Source organism: Balaenoptera borealis (genome assembly GCF_965194805.1).
Source record: "Balaenoptera borealis genome assembly, chromosome: 7".
NCBI classification, from domain to species: domain Eukaryota; kingdom Metazoa; phylum Chordata; class Mammalia; order Artiodactyla; family Balaenopteridae; genus Balaenoptera; species Balaenoptera borealis.
Genome location: NC_138864.1, coordinates 112,172,054 through 112,193,193, shown reverse-complemented (window position 1 = coordinate 112,193,193; position 21,140 = coordinate 112,172,054). Strand labels below are relative to the sequence as shown.

At 50.7% G+C, this 21,140-nt stretch overlaps 2 protein-coding genes and 1 long non-coding RNA gene across 7 annotated transcripts in view; 2 read left to right on the top strand and 1 right to left on the bottom strand.

The window, feature by feature from the left end:
* Nucleotides 1–15,664, top strand: part of LOC309632260 (solute carrier family 23 member 2-like) — a 61,350-nt gene extending 45,686 nt beyond the window's left edge. For 2 of the 5 annotated variants that reach the window (XM_082399565.1, XM_082399561.1), the window contains one exon: nucleotides 12,434–15,664. In XM_082399565.1, the coding sequence (XP_082255691.1) occupies nucleotides 12,434–12,483 (50 nt within the window). In that variant the 3' untranslated portion in view covers nucleotides 12,484–15,664. Of the gene's footprint in view, nucleotides 1–4,098; nucleotides 4,641–12,433 lie in introns of those variants that run through there. The other 3 variants (XR_014246820.1, XM_082399562.1, XM_082399564.1) reach the window with 3 other exon arrangements.
* STRA8 (stimulated by retinoic acid 8) lies at nucleotides 27–20,824 on the bottom strand. Its single transcript, XM_082399567.1, has 8 exons — nucleotides 19,383–20,824; nucleotides 15,534–15,609; nucleotides 14,797–14,881; nucleotides 11,804–12,016; nucleotides 10,694–10,979; nucleotides 6,447–6,520; nucleotides 4,666–4,777; nucleotides 27–1,714 (listed from the first exon to the last, which is right to left on the bottom strand). The coding sequence occupies exons 1-8, from the start codon at nucleotides 19,572–19,574 to the stop codon at nucleotides 1,640–1,642; spliced, it is 1,113 nt and encodes a 370-aa protein (XP_082255693.1). The 5' UTR covers nucleotides 19,575–20,824; the 3' UTR covers nucleotides 27–1,639.
* On the top strand, nucleotides 15,661–17,571 carry LOC309632263. Its single transcript, XR_014246821.1, has 2 exons — nucleotides 15,661–15,750; nucleotides 16,250–17,571. It is a non-coding gene; the product is annotated as an uncharacterized lncRNA (long non-coding RNA).
* Nucleotides 20,825–21,140: the final 316 nt, after the last annotated feature.

The window sequence follows — 21,140 nt, the reverse complement described above, 5'->3', positions numbered from 1 at the left end:
CTCCCGTCTCCAGTGTAAACCAGTCCTCTTGGCAGTATTTTGATGCATCGGGAGGAAGAGGCTTTGGGTGGGGCAGGGGACGGAGATGGGGCTGTTTGCTGAAAGGTGACGGGAACAGTTCTCTTCCTCCCCAAAGAGGCTGGAGGCCCTGCCAGCACCCCCAGGCCCTTCTCTTCCAGATGCTTCCTCTTCCAGGCCCCTCCCCTCCAGGCCCCTCCCCGCCAGGCCCCTGCCATTTGTAAACACTGAAGGGCCAGCAAAGCTACAATCCCTGCACAGCCCCAGCGCCAGTCCTTGGGGTCAGACTGTGCATCACAGGACGGTATAGTGAGGCAGTGGGCTCTGGCGCTGTGGAGTCAGGACCAGGTTTGGATCCTAAGACTTAACCTGCATGTCAGGTTCTCACAGGGACATTAAACAGTCAAAGCATTTGAGAGGCCTTCAGTGGAGCGGAGCCACTGTTGTTATGATATATAAACTGTAAAGAGCCAGGCGAACCTGTTCTCTCTGCATCCTCAGTGGATTAGTCAGGATTCTCTAGAGAAACAGAGCCAATGGGTGTGTGTGTGTGTGTGTATACACATACATGTCTGCAGAGAGATATATACATGTGTATACACACACACACATACATATATGGGGGTGGTGGGAGGGCAGGGTGGGGAGAAAGAGAGAGAGATTGACTTAAGGAATGGACTCATGTGATTGTGGAGGCTGGCAAGTCCAAAGTCTGCAGGGTAGACCAGGAGGCTGGGAAGAGTTACAGCTGGAGTCTGAAGGCAGTCACTGGCAGAATTCCCTCTTCCTGGGGGAGGTCAGTCTTTTGGTCTATTCAGTCCTTCAGCTGATTGGATGAGGCCCACCCACACTATGGAGGGTAATCTGCTTTACTCAAGCTCTACTGATTTAAATGTTAATCTCTTCTAAAAAAAAAATACCTTCATAGAGACACCTGGAATAACGTTTGACCAAATACCTGCGTACCATGCCCTAGCCATGTTGACATATAAAATTAACCATCACACCCAGTGTACAGGCCCAGGGACATTTATGCACTCTTTGCCCAGGGGCCTCACCAGAAAGCACTCAGAACACTGTGGGATCTGGCTTGGACTCCATTCAGGAGTCTTTATTATCAGAAGAAGCAGATGTAGCTGATTCTACCTTGATGTCCTGGAGCATAGGGTTGAGGTCAACACTGTTCCTGGGCTCCTAGAACATGCAGGATGTGTGGTGGGCTCCAGAACTCTCTAGAACCCATCAAAACAATGTCCTGAACCCAGGTGTGCCGCAAGTACCCGGTGTCATGGGACAGATCCTGCCTGTCCTGTTCTTGAAAGGCTCGTGGCCTGGGCTTCAGGTGCATCCGGTACCCCCTGAATAGGAGCACAGTGGGAGCAGGTGTGTGCCCTACAGCAGGCCAGCACCTCATACCAAACAACCCTGAAAGACTGACACGGGGCCACACTCCTCTTAAATACTTTATAATAATCAGAAACTACAACCGTCAAAATGCTCTCAGGACAGCCCACTCCAAAACGTCCTGCAAGGCTGAGGCAGGGGCAACCTGGGCTGCCAGCATTCCAACCTGGAGACTGCCCGCCCTCCTTCATCCCCTCCTGCTCCCAGCCCTTCTACATCACAGATCTTCATCGTCAAACGTCTCCATGCACCTCAACATTATCATCTCATCGTCGACGGGAAGGTCTGGTTCCTGCAAAACACAGGTAGAAGAGGATTCAATTTTATTTAAGGGCTCTGGGCCTCAGGCAGAGGAGAAGGCCCCATCATCTCAGGCGTGCCCCCCTCCCTCTGTCTCTCCCCCACATCTCTTCAGTGGTATCTTCTTCTCCAGCTTCCAGCCAGGAAGTTAAGAGCAATGGGGGGTAGGGAGTCCATTTCTATTTCACTCCACTCAGTACTCTGTGATCTCCAGAAAGGCTTCTCCTGGATTCAACAGAACTGACTTCTTTCCTCTCCTGGAGATTTCTGGGATCCCATAAGAGAGACGGGGGCAATCTTAAAGCTTTATCCAAATGCCCTCAACAGAGGATGGTAAATTACACCATGATGCACCCACCAGCTGTTTCAAAAAAAAAAAAAAAAAGGAATGAGATCCCTCTCTATCCGTAGGATAAACTATTTTAAAAGGGCAAGGTACAGAGCAATGTGTATAGTAGGCTACCATTTGTGTTTGAAAGATTCTGTAAATATCTGGAGAATATCTTTGGCTGGCTGTACAGAAACTGGTCATGGTAACTGCCTTCAGGGAAGGGAATGCGATAGTAAGCAAGGGACAGTGGTAGGCGGAAGACTATGTTTTCTTTGTATATCTTTTGGTAACTTTCGAACTTTAAATCATGTTCATGGGTTAGCTGTTTGGAGATAATTTTTTAAAAGAAACAGCGCTATGTCTGTTTAGCAAGGGTTTCTCAGTCCCTTAACAATGACCCCAGCCAACCTCTCTGACTCCCCATTACCTCTTCCCCTAACCGTACGTTCCTGGGTTTGTGTTCTTCCTACCTCTCCCCACCCCAGCAGAAAATCAGCCCTGTAATTTGTTAGCCCCGATGGTTAGGGGTTGATCCCCTTGGGCCCTGGGAAGCACCCCTAATCCAGCCAACCATCTTATGAACGTGGGACCTGGTCCCCAGGGTGACGGCCAGATTGGGGGTGACTCTGCAAATGAAGCCTCTCTCCAGCTCTGGAGAACGGTCCTCAGCTGCTGGGCTCTACTGATGGGGGCGGGGCGCACGAGAGCCAGGGGATCCAAGAGGGGGAACAGCTGGTAGAAGGAAAATCACCCAGGCCCATTGTTCAGGGTGAGGGTACGGCAAAGGTTGAGAAAAGAGGGAGTGGGGGAACATGGTGGTTGCCCGGAGGCCAAGCGTCCTGGGAGAGAACCACACACTGAAGTCTCTGTCACACAGAGTGCTTGAGTGTCATTCCAAATGTTCTACTTCCTTAAGCCTCTGAAGACGGCGAAGAGGCATTTTTAAGCTGCAGATTTGTGACAGCACTAGGCTGTGAGAGGTGTTTGCTGGAATTGGGTGCTGAAATGTGTTGAGTGGTGTTCCCTCTAATTCATATCCTCCTGAAACCTATTTGGAAATAGAGTCTGTGCAGATGTAAGATTAGTTAAGGATGTCAAGCTGAAATCATCTGGATTTAGGGTGTGCCCTCAATCCAAATGGCTGGTGTCCTTACAAGATGAGAGGGACGGAGAGGTGCACAGCAGAAGGCCATGTGAAGACGGAGGCGGTGACTGCAGTGATGCAGCTACGAGTCAAGGGATGCTGAGGGTTGCTGGGAGCCACCAGGAGCTAGGAAGAGGCGAGGAAGGGTCCTTCCCTAGAGCTTCCAGAGAGAGCAGGGCCCTGCCAACACCTTAATTTGGCCTTCTGGCCTCCAGAGCTATGAGAGAATAGATTTTTGTTGTTTTAAGCCACCAAGTTCGTGGTAATTCGTAACGTCAGTCCTAGGAAACCAATACAGGTACTAATTAAGTTTCATCCAACCACCTCCCATGAAGCTGATAGCGGGGAACAAACGGGGAAGAGAATGCAGTTGCCCTCTTTACAAACCATCTACCAAAGCCTGAGGCCTCCTGCACGAGGACACTCTTGAACAGCTTGTCCAAAATACAGATTTCTGGGGCCGCATCTCTCAACACTGAATGGGCATCTTGGGTGTGGGGACAATGGGAGTCTGCATTTCCAATAAGCTCCCAAGGCGATTCAAGTCTGAGCACCTCTGCTTTCCATGGGTGCTCCAGCCCTGCCTGTTCTTTCTTTCCTGCCACGTGTAGAGAAAGGAAGCAGGGAAAGCAAAGACTGTCCCATCGATCCATTCTCAAAGCCTTGGTAAAGTGAACTGACTTCACTGTGTTGAGAGAAAGGGACACAGTGGTCAGAGCCAGCGGCCAAGGGTTGGGAGGTGGAGAGCAAAGCGCAGGGAAGGGCCCTGGCTCCAAGTGGAGATTCAAAGTGGTCTTGGCAGAGGGAAATGAAGGGTTAGCGGGAAGAGGGCCCCATGGAAAAGCTGTCCGAATTATTTGAGACATTTTCATCACTATCACTTACCTTTTTTAATGAACAGCTACAGTTTTGCTAAATTCGTGAGAAAATCCATGGCTATGAACCTGAAAGGGCCTGTCCCCGTGGCAGCTCAGGCGTAACCCTCTCCCCCCGTGGAAGCTTCCAGGAATGGACCTTCTAACCAAGACCCCCCCACAGTGCATGTCCCTGAGGCTGCACAGTCAGCTTTTTGGAAGCAGAAATTAATATCCTTCAAAAGCTGGCAGCAAATATTACCCCAGGGTCTCCGAAGATGACGAAACGGTCCGGCCCCTTAGAAAGGCATCAAGGAGTCACACAACATGTAGGAATGCCTGCAAAGGGCCAGGCCCCTGAGGTCTGGTCCCGGCATCAAGGGACTCCCAGGCTCAGGTCTGCCCTGAAGAGCATCCCTCTGTCTCTCCCCTCCATTTCCCCGGACATCCTCCGTTTCACAGGATGCATTAGGCTGAAGTCAACCACCCGTGGAAGAACGCCCCCCCGCCGTGGTGTGAGCGGGGGGAGCTGTAACCGGGTCTCCCCTCCAGAGCCCTTCTCGCCCTCCGAGGGGAGGTGAGCCAAGGCCTCACTGTACTCTGCTCCATCCTACCTGTTTGAACTGAGTGTTAACACAGCAAAGGCCTTTAAAAAAATTGACGATCTGCATGTAGAGCTGAAACTTCTCCTCGGGATTTTCTGGGTTGCAGACAGCCAGCACGGAACTGACAGCAGAAAGGAGGAAGAAAGAGCAAACCTTTAGAATCCTAACGTTCTACCTCTGTTTGTACCCACTAAAATATCTGGATTACAGTGGGAGCCAAGCACTTTGAAGCACGCAGCTGAGCCCTCCATGGAAGGCTTGCATGGCCCCAGTTCCAACACCATGTCTGGAACCTGCTGGGAAAGCGAGACTACAGGGAGGCAGGCTCGCGCGCCTAGCTTAGTGTTCTGAGCTGTGGCCTGTGGAACAAGGAGCGAGATTTCCTCTCCTCCCAGAGTCAGGCTCGTACAGCAACGCCACATGGTTCTGCTCCCACCGGTGGTTGCCCAGGCTCGGGGGGCTCAGGGCACGGTCAAGACCAGCCCCTTGAGATGCCTCCGCTCAGGAGGTCTAACACGGAACACGGGCCTGGCGCAGAGGGCAGGCTGCTTTGCAGATTCCTTTCCTGCTGCTTCCTGGGACAAGGGGAGAAGCCTGCCAACAGGACCGTGAATCAGGCCTGGACAGCTGACTTCCTGCTGGAGTGAGGTCCCACAGTCAGCGTGGGAACCCCTGGCAGCAACCCCTGCCTTTTCTAGGGAAAATAGAAAAAAAAATGTTTTAATTGGTTGTTTTTTGTTCCATCAGTAGAGTGAGGAGTTCCAAGTACACTTTGGCCACTTTTCAGCAAAATCGTCTTCACAGCCCAAGCCCAGCTCAGAAATAGGAGCGTATGTCTCCAGCCAGTTTCAGCCAAATCAGACTCCACACACAGCTGGGAAGAGCCTGAGTCACCAGGGAAAAGCACTTTGAGATTTCGGGCAAGTCTGCCTGGGCTGGGGGCGGTGGGGTGGGAACAGAGGAGCAAATGCTGACCTCTGATCTGCCTGCAGGCGGCCAGGGCTCCAGGCCGTAGCCACAGGCCTCGGGGACAATGGAGATGTTCTTTGGGATCACGAGGACATGAATGTCAGCCTCACTCCCAAGGCAGAAAAACTAAATTTTCTTGCTTCTTTTTAGCCAGCTAGCCAAAGGGCCTGTGCCTTCAGGCTGTAAGACCACAGCTTTTCAAAGTAGCAAGGGAATTTCCATCCTGAACTTTCTTTCTGAGAAAACACACCTGTTTTCTTTTTTTAAAACAAGCTGCTGCTTGTTTTAACATCTCCCCAGATGCTCTTCTCACTTCAGGGGGTCAGCCATCCCCTCCTCCCCTCCTTCCACATCCTTCCCATCAGCACTGTGAAAAGCAGCTTCTCCCCTTGTGCGACTCAGAGCTCAGGGCACCGGGCCTGTTTCCACGTTGGCCCCGGCTCTCTGTGCCCCAGAGGCCCCCCACCCACCTCTCGGAGCAGACCGACTGCTGTAACCTGCCCATGGCCACCTCACCCCGGGGAACAGTGCAGCACAAGCAACCTGGAGTTGATAACCTGCTGTGTCTCAGCCCTGGGCCACGATGGAAGAACTGTCTACTCTGAAGAAGCCCCAGACAACATCATCCCCAGGGCAATGGCACAATCCTAGGACCTGCTTTGAATCACAGAAAAAAGTGGATTTCCAAGAATTTCCACTGAATTATGCTCCCTTCTGAGAGGCTGCAGGGGAGAGGCTCGTAAACACCCCAACAGGGGTGCCCATGCACACACACACTTACACACTCATATACACACACAGTCTCACACCCCCTTCTTCACCTGGAGCTAGATGTACTTGGAGCCTCACTTTTGTCCTGGAAACTTGCCACATCGAAGGCATCTTCAAAAAGGATCTGAAAGGAAGCACAAAACTTCATGTGTCAGAAATACCCCTACACTTTGATGTTTGCTCTGGGTGGCTGGGGGAGAGATGTGTAGAAAGCCTCTCTAGCCCTCAGCCCCAAATGGGTGCATGTTAAAGCTGAGGCCCAAACCCAGGCTCTCTGCTTGGTGACCTTTCCAGAGGATGAGTATTAAGTTCTTGTCCACCCAGAACAAACTGCCAACCCCGAGAGGTGGCTGAGAGACGGGGAAGCACTGGGGACCACGGTCTCCTCCTTTTAAAGAAAGCGGGAGCTTAGGCGCAAGATGCAACAGCCAGAGGTGAACCTCAGTTTACACTGGAAAGGGCTCATCTACACCTCCCGAGGGGCAGAGACAATCTGAGCCCAGGATCCACAATCTAGCGGTTTCATGCCAGGGCAGCTGAACAGAGGTTAAGGGGGCTCTGGGGTTAAGCTGCAGGAAAGCTGACTCCCAGCCCTGCCACTCCCTAAGCTGTGACTTAATTTCCCAAATCCCAAAGGGAATCACAACAGTGCCTACCCATAGGGATGCTGCAAGAATTAAATGATGTATGGGAAGCAGCTGGCACATAATAATAGCTCAAATATGCTAGCTATTATTGAATACTATGTGCTTTGTAAAAGAAACACACGTTCATCTTGGAAATTTTGGAAAATAGAAACAAAGTTAAAATCACTGAGAAACAATCCCACCCAGAGATGTCCATTGTCGACATACTGATCTGTTTCCTCCAGTCATTTCCCCAAGACATATTATAGCATATATTTCCAATTTTGGAATCTTGCTATTTAGAAAGTTCTCAGTTCTGCTTTTTAAAAATTTGTTGATGAATATTAAATATTCCACGGGAACATGATATACACTTAGCATTGCAGGATTTAGTAAATAAAGATACAGGATGCTTGGTTAAATTTGAATTTTACGTAAAGAATGAATAATTTTTTAGCATACAAATGTCCCAAGTATTGCATGGACACTCTTATATGAAAATTTTAACTAGGTGTGCTTTTTACCCCTTCTATATGGGAGTCAAGAGGGCATTCTCTGATCCTAGTTGGCAGGTTCTAGCAGGTTCCCCAGGGTCTCCTCTCCTCTTACCTGGGGACACATTGCTCTTTGTCTTTGACAGAAGGGGGCCTTCTGTCTGCCGTTCACGTCTTTTTTTTTTTTTTTAAAGTTTTTTATTCTTTGATGTGGATCATTTTTAAAGTATTGAATTTGTTACAATATTGCTTCTGTTTTATGTTTTGGTTTTTTGGTGGCAGGGCACGTGGGATCTTAGTTCCCCAACCAGGGATTGAATCCGACCCACTGCATTGGAAGGCGAAGTCTTAACCACTGGACTGCCAGGGACGTTCCCCACTTCATGTCTTCTTACAATTCACTTTCCCTGAACTGAATTCCCTGGGACTCTGGAATTGTGAATTGTCCTCCTGGCTTTCTGGACATTTTCTGGTGTCCTTCTTTTTGATATCCCTTTGGTCACCTCAGAGGATTTGGGAAGGGGTCACTGAAAGGCCTGGGCTCCTGTGTCCATCAGCACAGAAGCCCATTGTCTCCGTGGTCCTCCCCAGCAGGCCTGAGGCAGGGACGCAGGACCTAAATTCCTTCCCTCAAATCAATCAGCCCATCACAATCACAGGCCACATACCATCCTCACCTGTGCAAACCCCTCTCACAAACCAGCTCTTGGGGGCAGCATGGCCAGGCTCTGAGGTCCTTCTGGGGCACCCGGCACACTTACGGGGCCGCACCTCTCAGAAGTGAGGGGCACTGGCCACCTGATTCCGAGTCCAGGGGTTGGCCCCAAACGCAACTGTTCCACAGCAGAACCTCTCAGGTGGACCAGGAGCTGCAGAGGTTTCACTGCAACTAATTTAGAAGCCACAGCAGGAGTAAGTGGCTCTGTCCCTACCCTGGGCATAACTGTCATCTGCCCCACTCACCTTGTCACTCAGCCCTGGGCTGGCCCAAGCTTGGGGACGGCAATGCAGGCAGAGCCCTGCTCTGGGCACGGCTAAGAGACTCTGCTGCCAGCTTCCCTCAACACCAGAAGAACGTGAGCCCTTAGCCCTTCCTGAAAAAGCCCAGACAAGCTGCTTCTGTGATTTGGAGACATTAGATTCTGGGGTTTTCTCTTTGGGTCTGCTCTTCCTTGAGGAAAGTTTTGTGCTGCAAACACGTGTGCAGTCAGCTCAGTTTGACAGAATTTTCATCCATTTGACATACGTTTTCTTTTGCCTTCTTTGTTGTGGGACCCCAGGGCCAGGCACTTTGAGGCTACAAAGACATCTAGCCTGGCTGATGCTTGCCTTGGGTTGAGGTCTTTTGGGGCTGGCTGTCTGGCCCTGCTTTGGCCATTATGGAGGAGAGCTCACATCCTCTCATGGTGGACCCAACTATTCGTAGTCAGATCAGAAGCCATAGTCCAGTGGAGTGGCGAATGGCGGGTGGGGAGGGGGCATGGGTGGTAGCGGTTGACTGTGGCATATCCGCCCTGCGAATTCCCTCGACTAACACCCGCGGTCATCAGTCACCTGGGGTGCTTGTTCAAAATGCAGATTCTGAGCCACCCCCTCGGGGACTCGGATTCAGTGGGTCTGGGGTACTAGCCAGGCACCTGCCTTTTTTTTTTTTTTTTTTTATAGATTTATTTATTTGGCTGCCTCGGGTCTTAGTTGCGGCACGTGGGATCTTCGTTGCGGCATGCGGGATCTTTAGTTGAGGCATGTGGGATCTAGTTCCTTGGCCGGGGATAGAACCCGGGCCCCCTGCATTGGGAGCACAGAGTCTTAGCCTCTGGACCACCAGGGACATCCCCAGGCACCTGCCTTTTAACTAAACTCCACTTGAGAAGCATCAGGGGAGATCATGGAGGATAGAGCATAAACAGGTGACCAAAGGGCAGAGACTTGAAAAACTCTGTGCTGAAGGATACAATGCTTGAAGCAGGAACTATGTGCCCTGGACTTGCTAGGACACATGCTAGGCCTGGTCTGTGAACTGGAAGTACTGGGCAAGGTGACCACTGCTCCCCTGGCCCGGGCCCTGGTGGCTGGGAAACCTCCCAGAGGATGGGGCCTCCAGGGCTGGCCCCCAGCATCAGAGGCACTTGGAGGAGGTTCTCTGGCTCTAAGACTCCCCAGAGAGACACTGGACGTCCCCTCCAAGGGACCACCCGCGGAGGAGTATTTGGAAAGTCAGGGCAAAGCAGGGGGTGGGGTCCAAGGAAGCTAAATGTCCCGCAAAGCACTAGACAGGTGCGGAGAGCAAAGCCGCAAGTGGTAGCAGCAGCCTTCTGAGGCTGTCCTAATTCTGGAAGAGTAGCTGAGGGGCCCAGTTTGATCTCAGCGCTGACCTAACGCCACCCAATGCTCTGCATGGCTCACCATGACCGTTTTTGCTGCTTGCACGCCGAGAAGCACATTTACAGCAGAGGCGTGGTTGCCTCCTCCGCGTTCTGCAATGCTCTTTGGGGTGGGAGCGGACCTGCTCTCAGGGATTGGGCCTGATTGGTCCTATCTCGATTACTCATTGGCTCAGTAATCTGGCAATCTGGCCAATTCCGGCCAATGAGAGGGCAGGAGAGGTACGGTGCAAATTTCTGGGGAAGTTCTTCCTTGACCCTTAAGGAAGAGGCACAGGGAATCTTTTCTCCTACCTGATGTAGAGAAGGAATAACAACTTAATTGCTACCAGCTGCCGTTCCACAGTCACCACACGGGGTGGGGGAAGTGGGGTGGGGAGGGAAGGTGAGATGCCGGCCTTGAGACGAGACAGAGCAGGGAGACGGGAAGAGCCGAGTCGGCGGCAACATCGCAGGGAGACGAAGTGGAAGTCCTGCCTGGGGCCCTCCCTGGGTGTGCCGAGTACATTTCCTCTTGGTTTAAAGAGCGAGCAACTTGAAGCCGAAAGAATCCTAGTGCCTACAACCTTCTAAACCTTCTTTTCTGTAATCCCCATGGAAAGGCCAGGAAAGTAGCAGGGGAAAAATAACTGTGGTTCTGTGGTTGCGTATACTATGTCGGGAAAATCAGAAACTTACCGCGCGCGCCAGAATCCAAACAGCACCTCCAAGTTACTGTCTGACCCGGGCAGCTCCCTGGCGTCTCCAGGCAAAGGTGATGCCCACCCTCCACCCCACCCGTCGGTCCGCTCACCTCCTCGGGGGTGGAGACGAGCGAGCAGCTGGCCCCCTGGCTTTCCACGCCGCTGTCCTTCACGCTGCCTTCGGCGCAGGCCGGCTCCTGACAGGCCCCCGCGAGGCCCAGGAGGCCGCTGTGCTTCTGCGCCCAGCCCTGCAGGAGGCTGGCCTTACTCTCCTCGGAGAGGGTCTGCCACAGGTGGGAGATGGCCGCAGACACGATGGGGAGGGTCACGTCCTGCGAGGAGACGATCCCGTTCCCGGTCAGAAGGTCCATCGTCTGCTTGTAAAAGTTGAGGTACCTGCAACAGAAAGGGCAGCAACTCCCGGACCTGAAGCCGGTGGCCCGGGGTCCCGCCCAGGCCGGCTCCTCGGGATCCCGTGGTGGCGGGGAGAGGGGAGGCGTGCACAGCACACAGGCCTTGCCCGCGCTGTGCTTCACCAGGGACTCAGCCTCACTAGCCGCCGCCTGCCTTGCCACTTGCAGAGTAGAAGCTATCTGGGGGGGCCGTGGGCGACTTAGCTTTGTGCTTCGCGGTCCCTCCCCAAGTCCTCCCAGCGCCCCCTGTGAAGCTCTCTGCCGGACAAAAGAGAGGATGAGAGGCAGGGCAGGCTCAGCTCTCCCCCCAGGGGAAAACTGCTTCAAGTTTAGAGCCCAGACACGTGCAGATGTGATATGACCTCGCTTTAGTTTGGAAGCTGTGGAGCGAGCCTCCTTCTACTGGGCCCGCCCCTCCCCCGTGGATGTGGGGGGCCTCAGGTCTGTGGAGGAGCGGTGAGGGGCGGGGGGAATCTGAGCCATCCAGCCACTGCCTTTCTTACCCCAAGATTAGTAATGCTGCTGAAGCAGACCTGTGGTGTGTGTGTGTGCAGCAGTGGGGGTGGCTTTAGCCCTCATATCCCACCCACGGGCCCCCCAAAGTCACCCCAAATAAAGTCAGTCTAAGGAAACACAGTTCATGTGCTATGCAGATGTGGCTTCAGGACTATTTCTCTAGCTCCTCTGCCAACCTCATCCCTGAGCCCCCGCCATGTGGAAATCCTGGAGCTTCCATGACTCGGGGCCTGCAGGACGCCCCAGGTGGAGCACCTGTCCCCTTCCCCACAGGGGCCCAGCTCTTCACACCGTTCAAATTCCAAGAGGTCTGGCAGCAAGGTGACTGGGGAGTTTAAGAGCTCCACTTTTTTCTCCTCTTCCTCCTCCTGCTCTTCCTCATCCTCTTCCTCCTCTTCCTGGTCCTCCTCCTCCTCCTCTTCTTCCTCCTCAAACTCCTTCCCGACTGCCTCGATTGAGCACCAGGTGTCGGAACCTTTCTGAAGAACTGTATTTAACACCAGACTGGGGAGGAAATGGAAACAAGGTAATCCCTCATGAACATCAAGACTGAAATTCTTGACACAGTTTTAGCATATATAGACTAAAGAGAAAAAAAAACCTATATGATCATCTCAATAGGTGCAGAAAAGCACTTGGCAAAATTCAACATCCATTCATGATGAAAACTCTCAGCAAACTAGGAATAGAAGGGAATTTCCTCAACCTAATAAAGGGCATCTACAAAAAACCTACAGCTAACATCATACTTAACAGTAAAAGACTGTTTCTCTGCTAAGATCAGGAATAAGACAAGGATGTCCTCTCTTACCACTTCTATTCAAAATTGTGCTGGAGATTATAGCCTGTCCAATAAGGTGAACCAGAGAAATAAAAGGTGTACAGATTGGAAAGAAGAAATAAAACTGTCTTTATTTGCAGACAATGTGATTATCTATGTAGAAGATCCCAAAGAATCTACAAATACGTGACCAGAACTAAGAAGGAAGCAAGGTTGCAGAATACAAGGTCAGTATACAAAAACCAATAGTATTTCTATATATTAGCAATGAATAATTGGAAATTGAAATTTTAAAAAGTACCATTTACAATAGCACCAAAAACCATGGTTAAATACTTAGGTTTAAACTAAAAGCTCCATCTAGAAAAGAAAAAAATGAATAAGTTGGGCTTTATAAAGTTTTAAATTCTGCTCTTCAGAAGACAGTTTTAAGAGACTGAAACAACATGACACAATTTGGAAAACCAGGACTTGTACCCAGAATCTCTTCATGCTGATAGGAATAATCCCCAAGGTATCAGATTGAGTTAAAAAGCAAGTGTGCCAGAAGAAAACATAGGAGAAGTCTCAACCTCTCTTTCTCTCTCTCTAATCTCAGAGTGGAGGAAGTCTTTCTGACTATTCACCCAACATCAGGTGCCATTACAGATGGACAGATTAGACTTAATTTTTGCATGGACAAAACAAAAAACAGAAACATTGAAAGCAAAATAGGAAAACAACCAACCAAGGTACAATTGTTTGTAATCCATATACTAGAAAGAGAGCTAATTTCTTATGATACATAAAGCCCTTCTACCACTAAATAAGAAAAAGACCACCAACCCAACAGGAAAATGGGCAAAGAATAGGTTAAAAAAAGCTCCCAGGAAAGGAAATACAAATGATCCTGAACAAAGGCACTTAAGTTCACTCATAATGTAATTAATTAATTAAAATATAATAATTATAAAATGTAATTAATCTATTCCTCTGCTGGTACCACAGTTTTAATTATTGTAGGCTTACAATAATTCTAGTGAAAAAAATCCTCCCTAATTAATATGATTCTGAAAGAAATTTAGTCATCCTCATGTGGATAAGTGATACAAGTATTAATAAGATTTTAGTATGTGATAGTGGTCGTATGTTAAATCAGGAAGGAGAGGATGGCTTATGTAATAAATGTGGTGGGATCAGTAGATAACATCTGCCTCACTGAGATCATCTCCCAGGCTGATTTCCAGGTGGGGCTAGTCTGATTTGTAAAACGTGGCCACAAACACCCTGCCACGTACACTCAACACACACACACACACACCCCACTCTTGCCTCCGCCCCGCAACGACCAAAGCAGTGCAGAGTGTGATTATAGGTGATTGTGTCCTAATACTTTTCTGTATTCTCACGTTGTCTACAATGTGAATTTAATTTAATTTAATAATCTATCATTTCCCCCTGATTATTTCCCTTAGGATATAATACAAATTTATTGTTTAAAAAAATTGGAAAATACAGTAAAGCACGGAGAAGAAAATAAAATTCATCAGTAGTAACCCCACTGACAACAAGAGGAAACAACATCACTTCACCTCGGCAGGCTCTCAGGAGGTTCTGACAGTAAGCAGTTCGCAGTCCCCTTTTCAGAGTGAGTAAAATTGTTTATACACGTACTCCTGTGCCTCCTGAGAGGCCAGCCTGAATGTACACTGTGCTGGGCACGCCCTGGGGCCACCAGAGGTGATGAGGGCCTGGCCATTGTCCCCAAAGTCCAGGCCGCTCTTGAAGCAGCTGTGCAGGATGGTGGTACAGGGCCTGGGTCATCCTTTGAGAGCACAGCAAAGACTAAGTCTACAAAGTACACATCAAAAAGTGCGAGAGTTAAATGTTCAAAATGAGATCATAAAAGTACGAGAAAGACATTGCTTGAATCAGCCTCTCTTGTCTGACTGTGACATTATAAAGGAGGTTCCCCTTTCAGCATCTGTGACACCTGGGTGTACAACTTTTCCTTTCCTCTCTGAAGTTCAGTTTGGTTTTTCTTAGGTTCCTACGAAGCTTGGAAAGTAGGCAGAGATTTGGATTTTCATTATTTTCGCATATATCCTCAATAAAGCCATTAGGTGAGTTTCTTTAAAAGCTGTAACACGGTATGAATACTATGATCTCATTTCTCTACAAAATAATGTGCAAAATGAAAAAAACTAGGATATTCTTTAAGATTAACATTGATTTTCTTTGAGTGGTGAGATAATATGTATTTCAATTTTCTTTTTTGGGCATTTCTGTCTTTTTGACATTTTCTGTTAATAAGTAGGATTTTCATAATCGGGAAAAATTCCAATGCGTGTGATTCGAATAACATAGAAAAGAAATCTCTCCAGCACAAGACTGTTCTAAACAGGTAAGCAGCACCTCTTCCTCGGTTCTGCGTTCTGGAGGGGAAAGGTGGGCTGTGGAGCTGCAGCAACACTGTGGTAGTAGAACAGCAGATTCTAGGTCTCCTGGTGCTTGGGTGTCTTACCTGGGATTTCTGGAGTACATGCTGGCATATTCTTCCCTGACCTCCTCTAAGCTGTTTACATTCCCATCCTCCAGGTTGAAGGATTCTGTGAGGGAAGTTGAAGTCAAGGGTCACACATGATAAAGTTGGGACTTTGTCCAGTCTCTCCTGCCTTTCTGGCCTGGGTGGACCATGGGTGGTCGCTGAGCCCACCCAGGTTCAGTGTTAGGGAGTCAAGAGCCCAGTTTCACCTCTCCTGTTAGGTGTGGGGGGAGAGCACTAGAACAGGGGAAGAGTTTCTTGAACTGGACTTTCTCAGTCAAGACATGGAAAGTATCCCTTTCAGAATCGGCTTCCACTAGCTTATGAAACCCAAATTCCCAGCCAGCCATGTCTCCCAGCCTGAGTGCAAGGAAGGGAGACAGCTTCTGTCCTTTGCTTTTGAGTTGGACAGGCCCCAGTCCACTTCTCTGGCCTCTCTGACCTGAGGAGGTCAGGCACCCTTCAACAGCACCTAGGAAGGAACTCATCATGCCCACACAGCCCGCTGATGTCTGTCTGTCCTGCCAGACGCTAAGCTCCCTGATGACAGGGACATGGACCTCACTGTACCCCTGGCCCAGGTGCAGTGCCTGGCACACAGTAGGCTCTCAATAAATATATGTTCACTTGGCTTAACCCAATCTCCCTGTTTTCAATAGAAAAACAAACCAGCCCTTCCCTGGGAGGTAGAGGGGTGGCAGGTAGGGATCTCTTACCTTTCAGCTTCAGCAGATTATCCAAGGTTTGTTCCAGTTCCTGAATATGATTCTTCGCCTTATTCAAAACCTGCCACTGAGGACAGAGACAGACAGTGCGGAAAAGCCAGGCTCCCACCACAGAGATGGTTTTGCGGGCACAGGAGCCCCTTTCCCGGCCTGAGGCCACCCTCCCTCGGGGGCAGAGCCCCAGTCCTTGATGCTGTCGACAGAAAAGGTAGGAAGTTTGCTCTGATCCACAGAAGGCATGACATTTACTTTGTATTCTGGAAATGGTTCTCACAGAAATATCAAAGTATTTGGAAACAATTAAGCTGAGCTCAGCAGACAACTAGGGTTGCACACTACTATATACGCTACATGAAGTCGGCGTGGACGGTGACGGCACAGGTGGCCTGATGGATAGAGCTCCAGGCGGCACGAAGGCCCATTAACTTCTGCTCGCTTGTCCCAGTGTGCGACCGGCAGGTTAACATTAAACGTGCTAATATTGTTTGTTTGCTAAATGCGTACACTCTAGTTGATCTAAACATTTATCAAGTGCTCTATCAACTTGAACTCTGAATTTCCTATTCTGCAAGAGTAGAATCACAAGCATTTCTGCCCTCCCTCCCTCCCTTCCTTCCTCCTGTACTGTATGTAATATTACTACAGTCAAAATGGTAACTGCAAGATTATTCAAAAATGAGAAACGCTAAATATTGTTTATTATGCAGACACCCGATGCCTGTCAGGAGTCCCACACCTTCATCAGGAATGTATGGGGGCAAAGCTGTGTGCTCAGCCCGGGGACACAGAGTAAACAAGACAGCCCTGCTTTCAGGCCGCTGACATTCTAACAGGGAAGATGAGCATGGAAACAACCACTCAACGCACAAAACACTTAACAACTACGTGTAACCCGCGCTAGAATTCAGTGAGCGCCGCAAAGCGCTGTGGGAACGCACGGCAGTGGGAGGAGGGGCCCATCTAACTGGAGGGCTCGATGGAGCAGGGCATCTGCGCAGCTGAGCTCAGCTGAGCCCCGGATTATGCATGGACTCTGAAGGGCTGGGGGACGCAGGCCTCGCTCAGGGAGCTGCGGAAAGAAAGGAGATGGGGAGGCGGTGGGAGAGGACGCCACAGCAGCCAGGGGCCCACAGCCCAGGGGCTGCCATTCTAGACTCCCGCTGCCCTGGCTGGTGCGCAAGAAGACTTGAGGGGAGCTCACAGCACAGCGCTCTGCAGACCCAAAAGACAGCGACAGGAGAACACGGCGGACTACAGGACCTCCTTTAGCGCAGGGGCCACCTGCTGTCTTACACCATCTGCTGCCCCCGGCCCACTCCGGCTTCAGGATTATACCGTTGGGTCAGCAAGGACTCTGTCCCCTCTTCGGACACGAGGGGCTGACAGGTGGCCCGAACCTCAGGCTTGTTCTTAGAGTGAGGCGAGGACTTTCTAGTCCTCTGGTCCAGGCCGGTCAGCTGTGTCCACACAGCCGGGCCACCCCACGCTCACCTCGCAGTCTCACTACGTCAACTGGACCAGCACAGAGCCAGGTAAGCCGGGTGCGATTCATTGAAATTCTGTTTCTAGAACGGTTTTGGCAGGCTGATTTTCTTAGGACCTTTGTCTGGGTTGAATTGTGTTGCCCTAAAAAAGATATGTTGAAGTCCTAACCCCCAAACTTGTGAGTGTGACCTTATTTGGAAATAGGGTCTTTCTAGAGGTAATCAAGTTAAAAAGAGGTCATTAGGGTGGGCCCTAATCCAGTATGACCAGTGTCCTTATGAAAAGGGGGAATTTGGATGCAGAGACAGACACACACAGAGGGAAGACAATATGAAGACACAGGGAGAAGACGGCCATGTAACTGGAGTGATGGCTCTGTAAGCCAGGGAACGCCAAGGATTGCCAGCAAATGCCAGAAGCCAGAAGAGGCAAGGAAGTCTTCTCCCCTAGAGCCGTCAGAGGGAGCACGGCCCTGTGGACACCTTGATTTTGGACTTCTAGAGGCCAGACCTCTGAGACAATACATTTCTGTTGTTTTAAGCCACCTGGTGTGTGGTATTTTGTTTTGGCAGCCACAGACAACTAGTAAGACCTTGCTACCACACATACGTGCATCTCACTCTTGTAGAACAAATCCTTTCTCCATGGACATTACAAACGCAAAATTCAGGGTTGTCCCTCCAGCACGAAAGAGAAAGAAGGAGAGGACAGAAAACATCTGATTTCCAGACTGCCCTCTGGCTGTGCCCTTCCAGGCAAACTGTCTAACTTTCTGGAGCCTCACTTTCCTAAGTGATACTCCTAAGTGATACTAACATTCTGAACCACATATGACCATGCTATGTTTTTCATGCTACTATACTGCTAAACTCCACAGCAGGCCTCAGGAAGCCATGACTGTTGTCCCCGTTTAACAGGTGTGTTAACTGAAGCTTAGCGAGTAACCTGCCTCACGTGGACCGAGGCCAGTTAACATGCAGGCTCTCGACCACCACGTCGTGAGGTGTGAGTTTTAGGGGCTGCAAAGGGTTCTCCTCCAGATTCACTCCCACTCCTTACTGCCAGCCCTGAGTGCCTGTTCTTTCTTCAGCTGTGCTGCAGTCTGTGCACACTTCTTCACTGGCCAATGACAGGGACTTCGGGGTTTTCGTCACCCAGGGGACACAGAGCAGAGCTGTGCTGGACAAGCTCTTTGCCGAGAGGCCCAGGTGTGGACTCTCCCTCCCCACCCTCACCTGAGTCCCGAGCCCCTGAGCCTGGCCCAGCCGGGGAGTAGCCCTCCCCGTGCCTCTCCCGCCACAACCCATCGCCTTCCAGAGGAGCACGTGGGACCTCCGTTGAGATTCTTCCAGCCCCACTTGGAGCCCTGCACAGGGGCGCTCTGGGCGCCTTCCTCTAATTTCCACAGAGGCCCTGGCCCTGTGCCCACTGAGGGGCTCTCCTGTGTGCCTGCCCTCAGCAAGGCTCCGGCGCCAGCTCCGGAAGCAGGATGCTCCCGCCAGTCAAATGGTCCCTCTCCATAAGTGCAGCTCTGCTGAAAGCACCAGCCCAGAGGGAAACCCGCTGTCTGGAAGCAGTTGCAGGGCATTGGGCTGGTCCAGAGAGATGGACGGGGAAAGAGGGCCAGGTCTGGAGCCCCAAACCAGGCCTCCTCCTGGACCTGCCACCAACTAGCTGACAGGTCCCGTCTGGACTCCAGTTCCCTCCTCTGTTAAAAGAGGGTGGGGGGCCTTGAGGCTGTTGGGGACCTCTCCCCTGTTGGAGACCTCCTAAATGCTTCCCGCAGTGATACCCACTCCACTCTTCCACCACCACCCAAACCCACCGGAACCTTCTGTGCTCCACCAGAGTCACTGATCAGCAATGAAAAAGCTGTATAAGGAGAAAGGCAAAATTAAGATCAGGAAAAAATAAATGCCTACCTGGAGAGCCCTGTCGCCTAGGGAAAGACCTGGTTGATGCATGAAAACTGAGAGGCACACACGGGCATGTATTGGGGGGTGTGCTTTGGGGTATGTGTGTGTGCTTGGGCTGGGGACATAGGGTCTGGGCAGCTGCTAGAGGCTCACCACTGCCCGTGAGAGGGATGGGCGTTGCAGTCACTGGCTCACCGGGCCTCTCGGGCCGCCACTTCCCCTCCGAGGCCAGGCTTGTCTGCAGCGGGTAGGTAAGGCCCGGCTCTCAGGCTTTACCCACATGCAGCAGCAGACAGAGTGCCATGAGGGGTCCGCAGCTGACCGCTGACCTGCCCAGGCCGCAGCCCTCAGGGGCGGGAGCTCCAGGCCAGTCCCCATCTCGGCTCCACAGTCCCTCCACGCGTGGGACCTTTTCCTCCCTACCCTCAGGTCCCCGTACCTTTGAGGCTGTGAGATCGGAGTGGGAGTAAACGATCTTGCTGAGGCTGCTGAAGAGGGCTGCCAGGGTGGCTCGGTGGCGGGCCTGGGACAGGCGTCTGCGGGCCACGCGCGGCTCGACCTTCTGCAGCTGTGCCGGGGGCCGGGGCGTTTCTCTGCCACTGGGGTTGTTGTCTTCTCCAGAGGTCTCCATGAGAAGCTGCAATGTACTAGCCTTTGTTTGGCCCTAAATAATAAAGATACAACATTAAAGAAAAAGGAAGGTGGATTGAAGCAGAAAGAAAGGGAAACAACTCCCAAGTAAAAGGTCCCAAACCAATGAGTCTAATCGATGACAGATACACAATAAATAACAGATGATAAAAAAATCTGTTATTGAAGCTCGACTCCTAAAACACAAGGTGCTCATATCTGACTTACAGTTGAAGGGCACAGCTGCTTTACACCAGGAAGTTTCCAGGACCTTGCAGGTACTCACCAGACGCTTGTTAATTGACCACAGTGGCCAAGGAGAGCAAGCCGTACCCTGAGATCCCATTCTTTAGTCTGTCAGAGGTGGAACAAGTATGTGTCCCACCCTTTGAGGTCTTTCCTACTGTGAGAAGGCACCCCTCTTTGAGTTGGGAAGTAGTTACACAGGTGTATGTAGTATATGAAAAAAAATCCATCAAGGTGTATTCTTTAGATTCGTGAACTTTCCCGCATATATACTGTACCTTCAAAAAGAAGAGAATGCACTCTTCTACATGTGAAAGCAAAAAGGCACGTGACGGCAGAGAAGTGGAAGCTGGTTTGCCTCGAACTGCTTCCAGTGGGTTCTGAAAATGATCATTATGTTGTCCTTGGTCACATCTAACTTTACAAATCAGGAGCCCTTCTCTAAGAGAGGCGGTTCTAAGGCTGATAATGTAACGGTTTTAAGAAAAGATTGAGCCATGGATGGCTCTGCCAGCAATTTGAACAGGGGGCTGCATTGTCATCCCCTCTATACTCGCAGGAGGTGCTCAGCACTGGGGTTTGAGTGAATTAGGATGGGAGTTCTCCGCGGGGTCCGCTCTCCCCTGAGCACAGTTCTGCTGGGCAGAGACAATGCATGACCTGGGTCGGTTTTGATGTATGTCAGCCACCTGGCGAGACCGCTGAAAATATACATGCCCAGGCCCTGCCTCAGAAACACTGGATCTGCATCTCCTGGGGTGGCCCAGGCGTCTGTGTAGGTGGCATGCTGCCCGGATGATTCTGATGCTTTCCCGGCTGAGCCACCACTGGGGCGCAGACAAGCAGCCCCTCTCTCAAAGCACCTCAGCTGACAGCAGCTGGGAGCAAAATCTCCTTCGAAGAGGGAATATCAGGGAAGGAGGTGGAAGAAAGCTTTCTCACTAAGTTCTAGGGGGGAGAACTGGCCACAGAGACCATGAACCCAATGAGGTAATGTGGGATTTTAAAACATCTTTTAGGTCAGACAGCAAGTCTCCTGTCACCAGTGTGGTCTTCACTAGGGTGTCCACTTTCCCTCGGTTTGCTTCTCAGAACAGTGGTGGAAAGATGGTAAGTAGATGCCATTTTTGTTGCCCGTGCTGATCCCTTTCAGCTCCTGTAACGTTCATTACCAGGAGTTATGCCATCGGTGTGGGGAGGACAGCCACAGAATCACAAAGGCCCATCCAGCCCGAGGGCTAGGTTACATCAGAGGCCACGCTTTTATAGTCTCTAATTTCCAGACATCAACAAATCTTTAATAGGGAGCAAAGTAAAACAG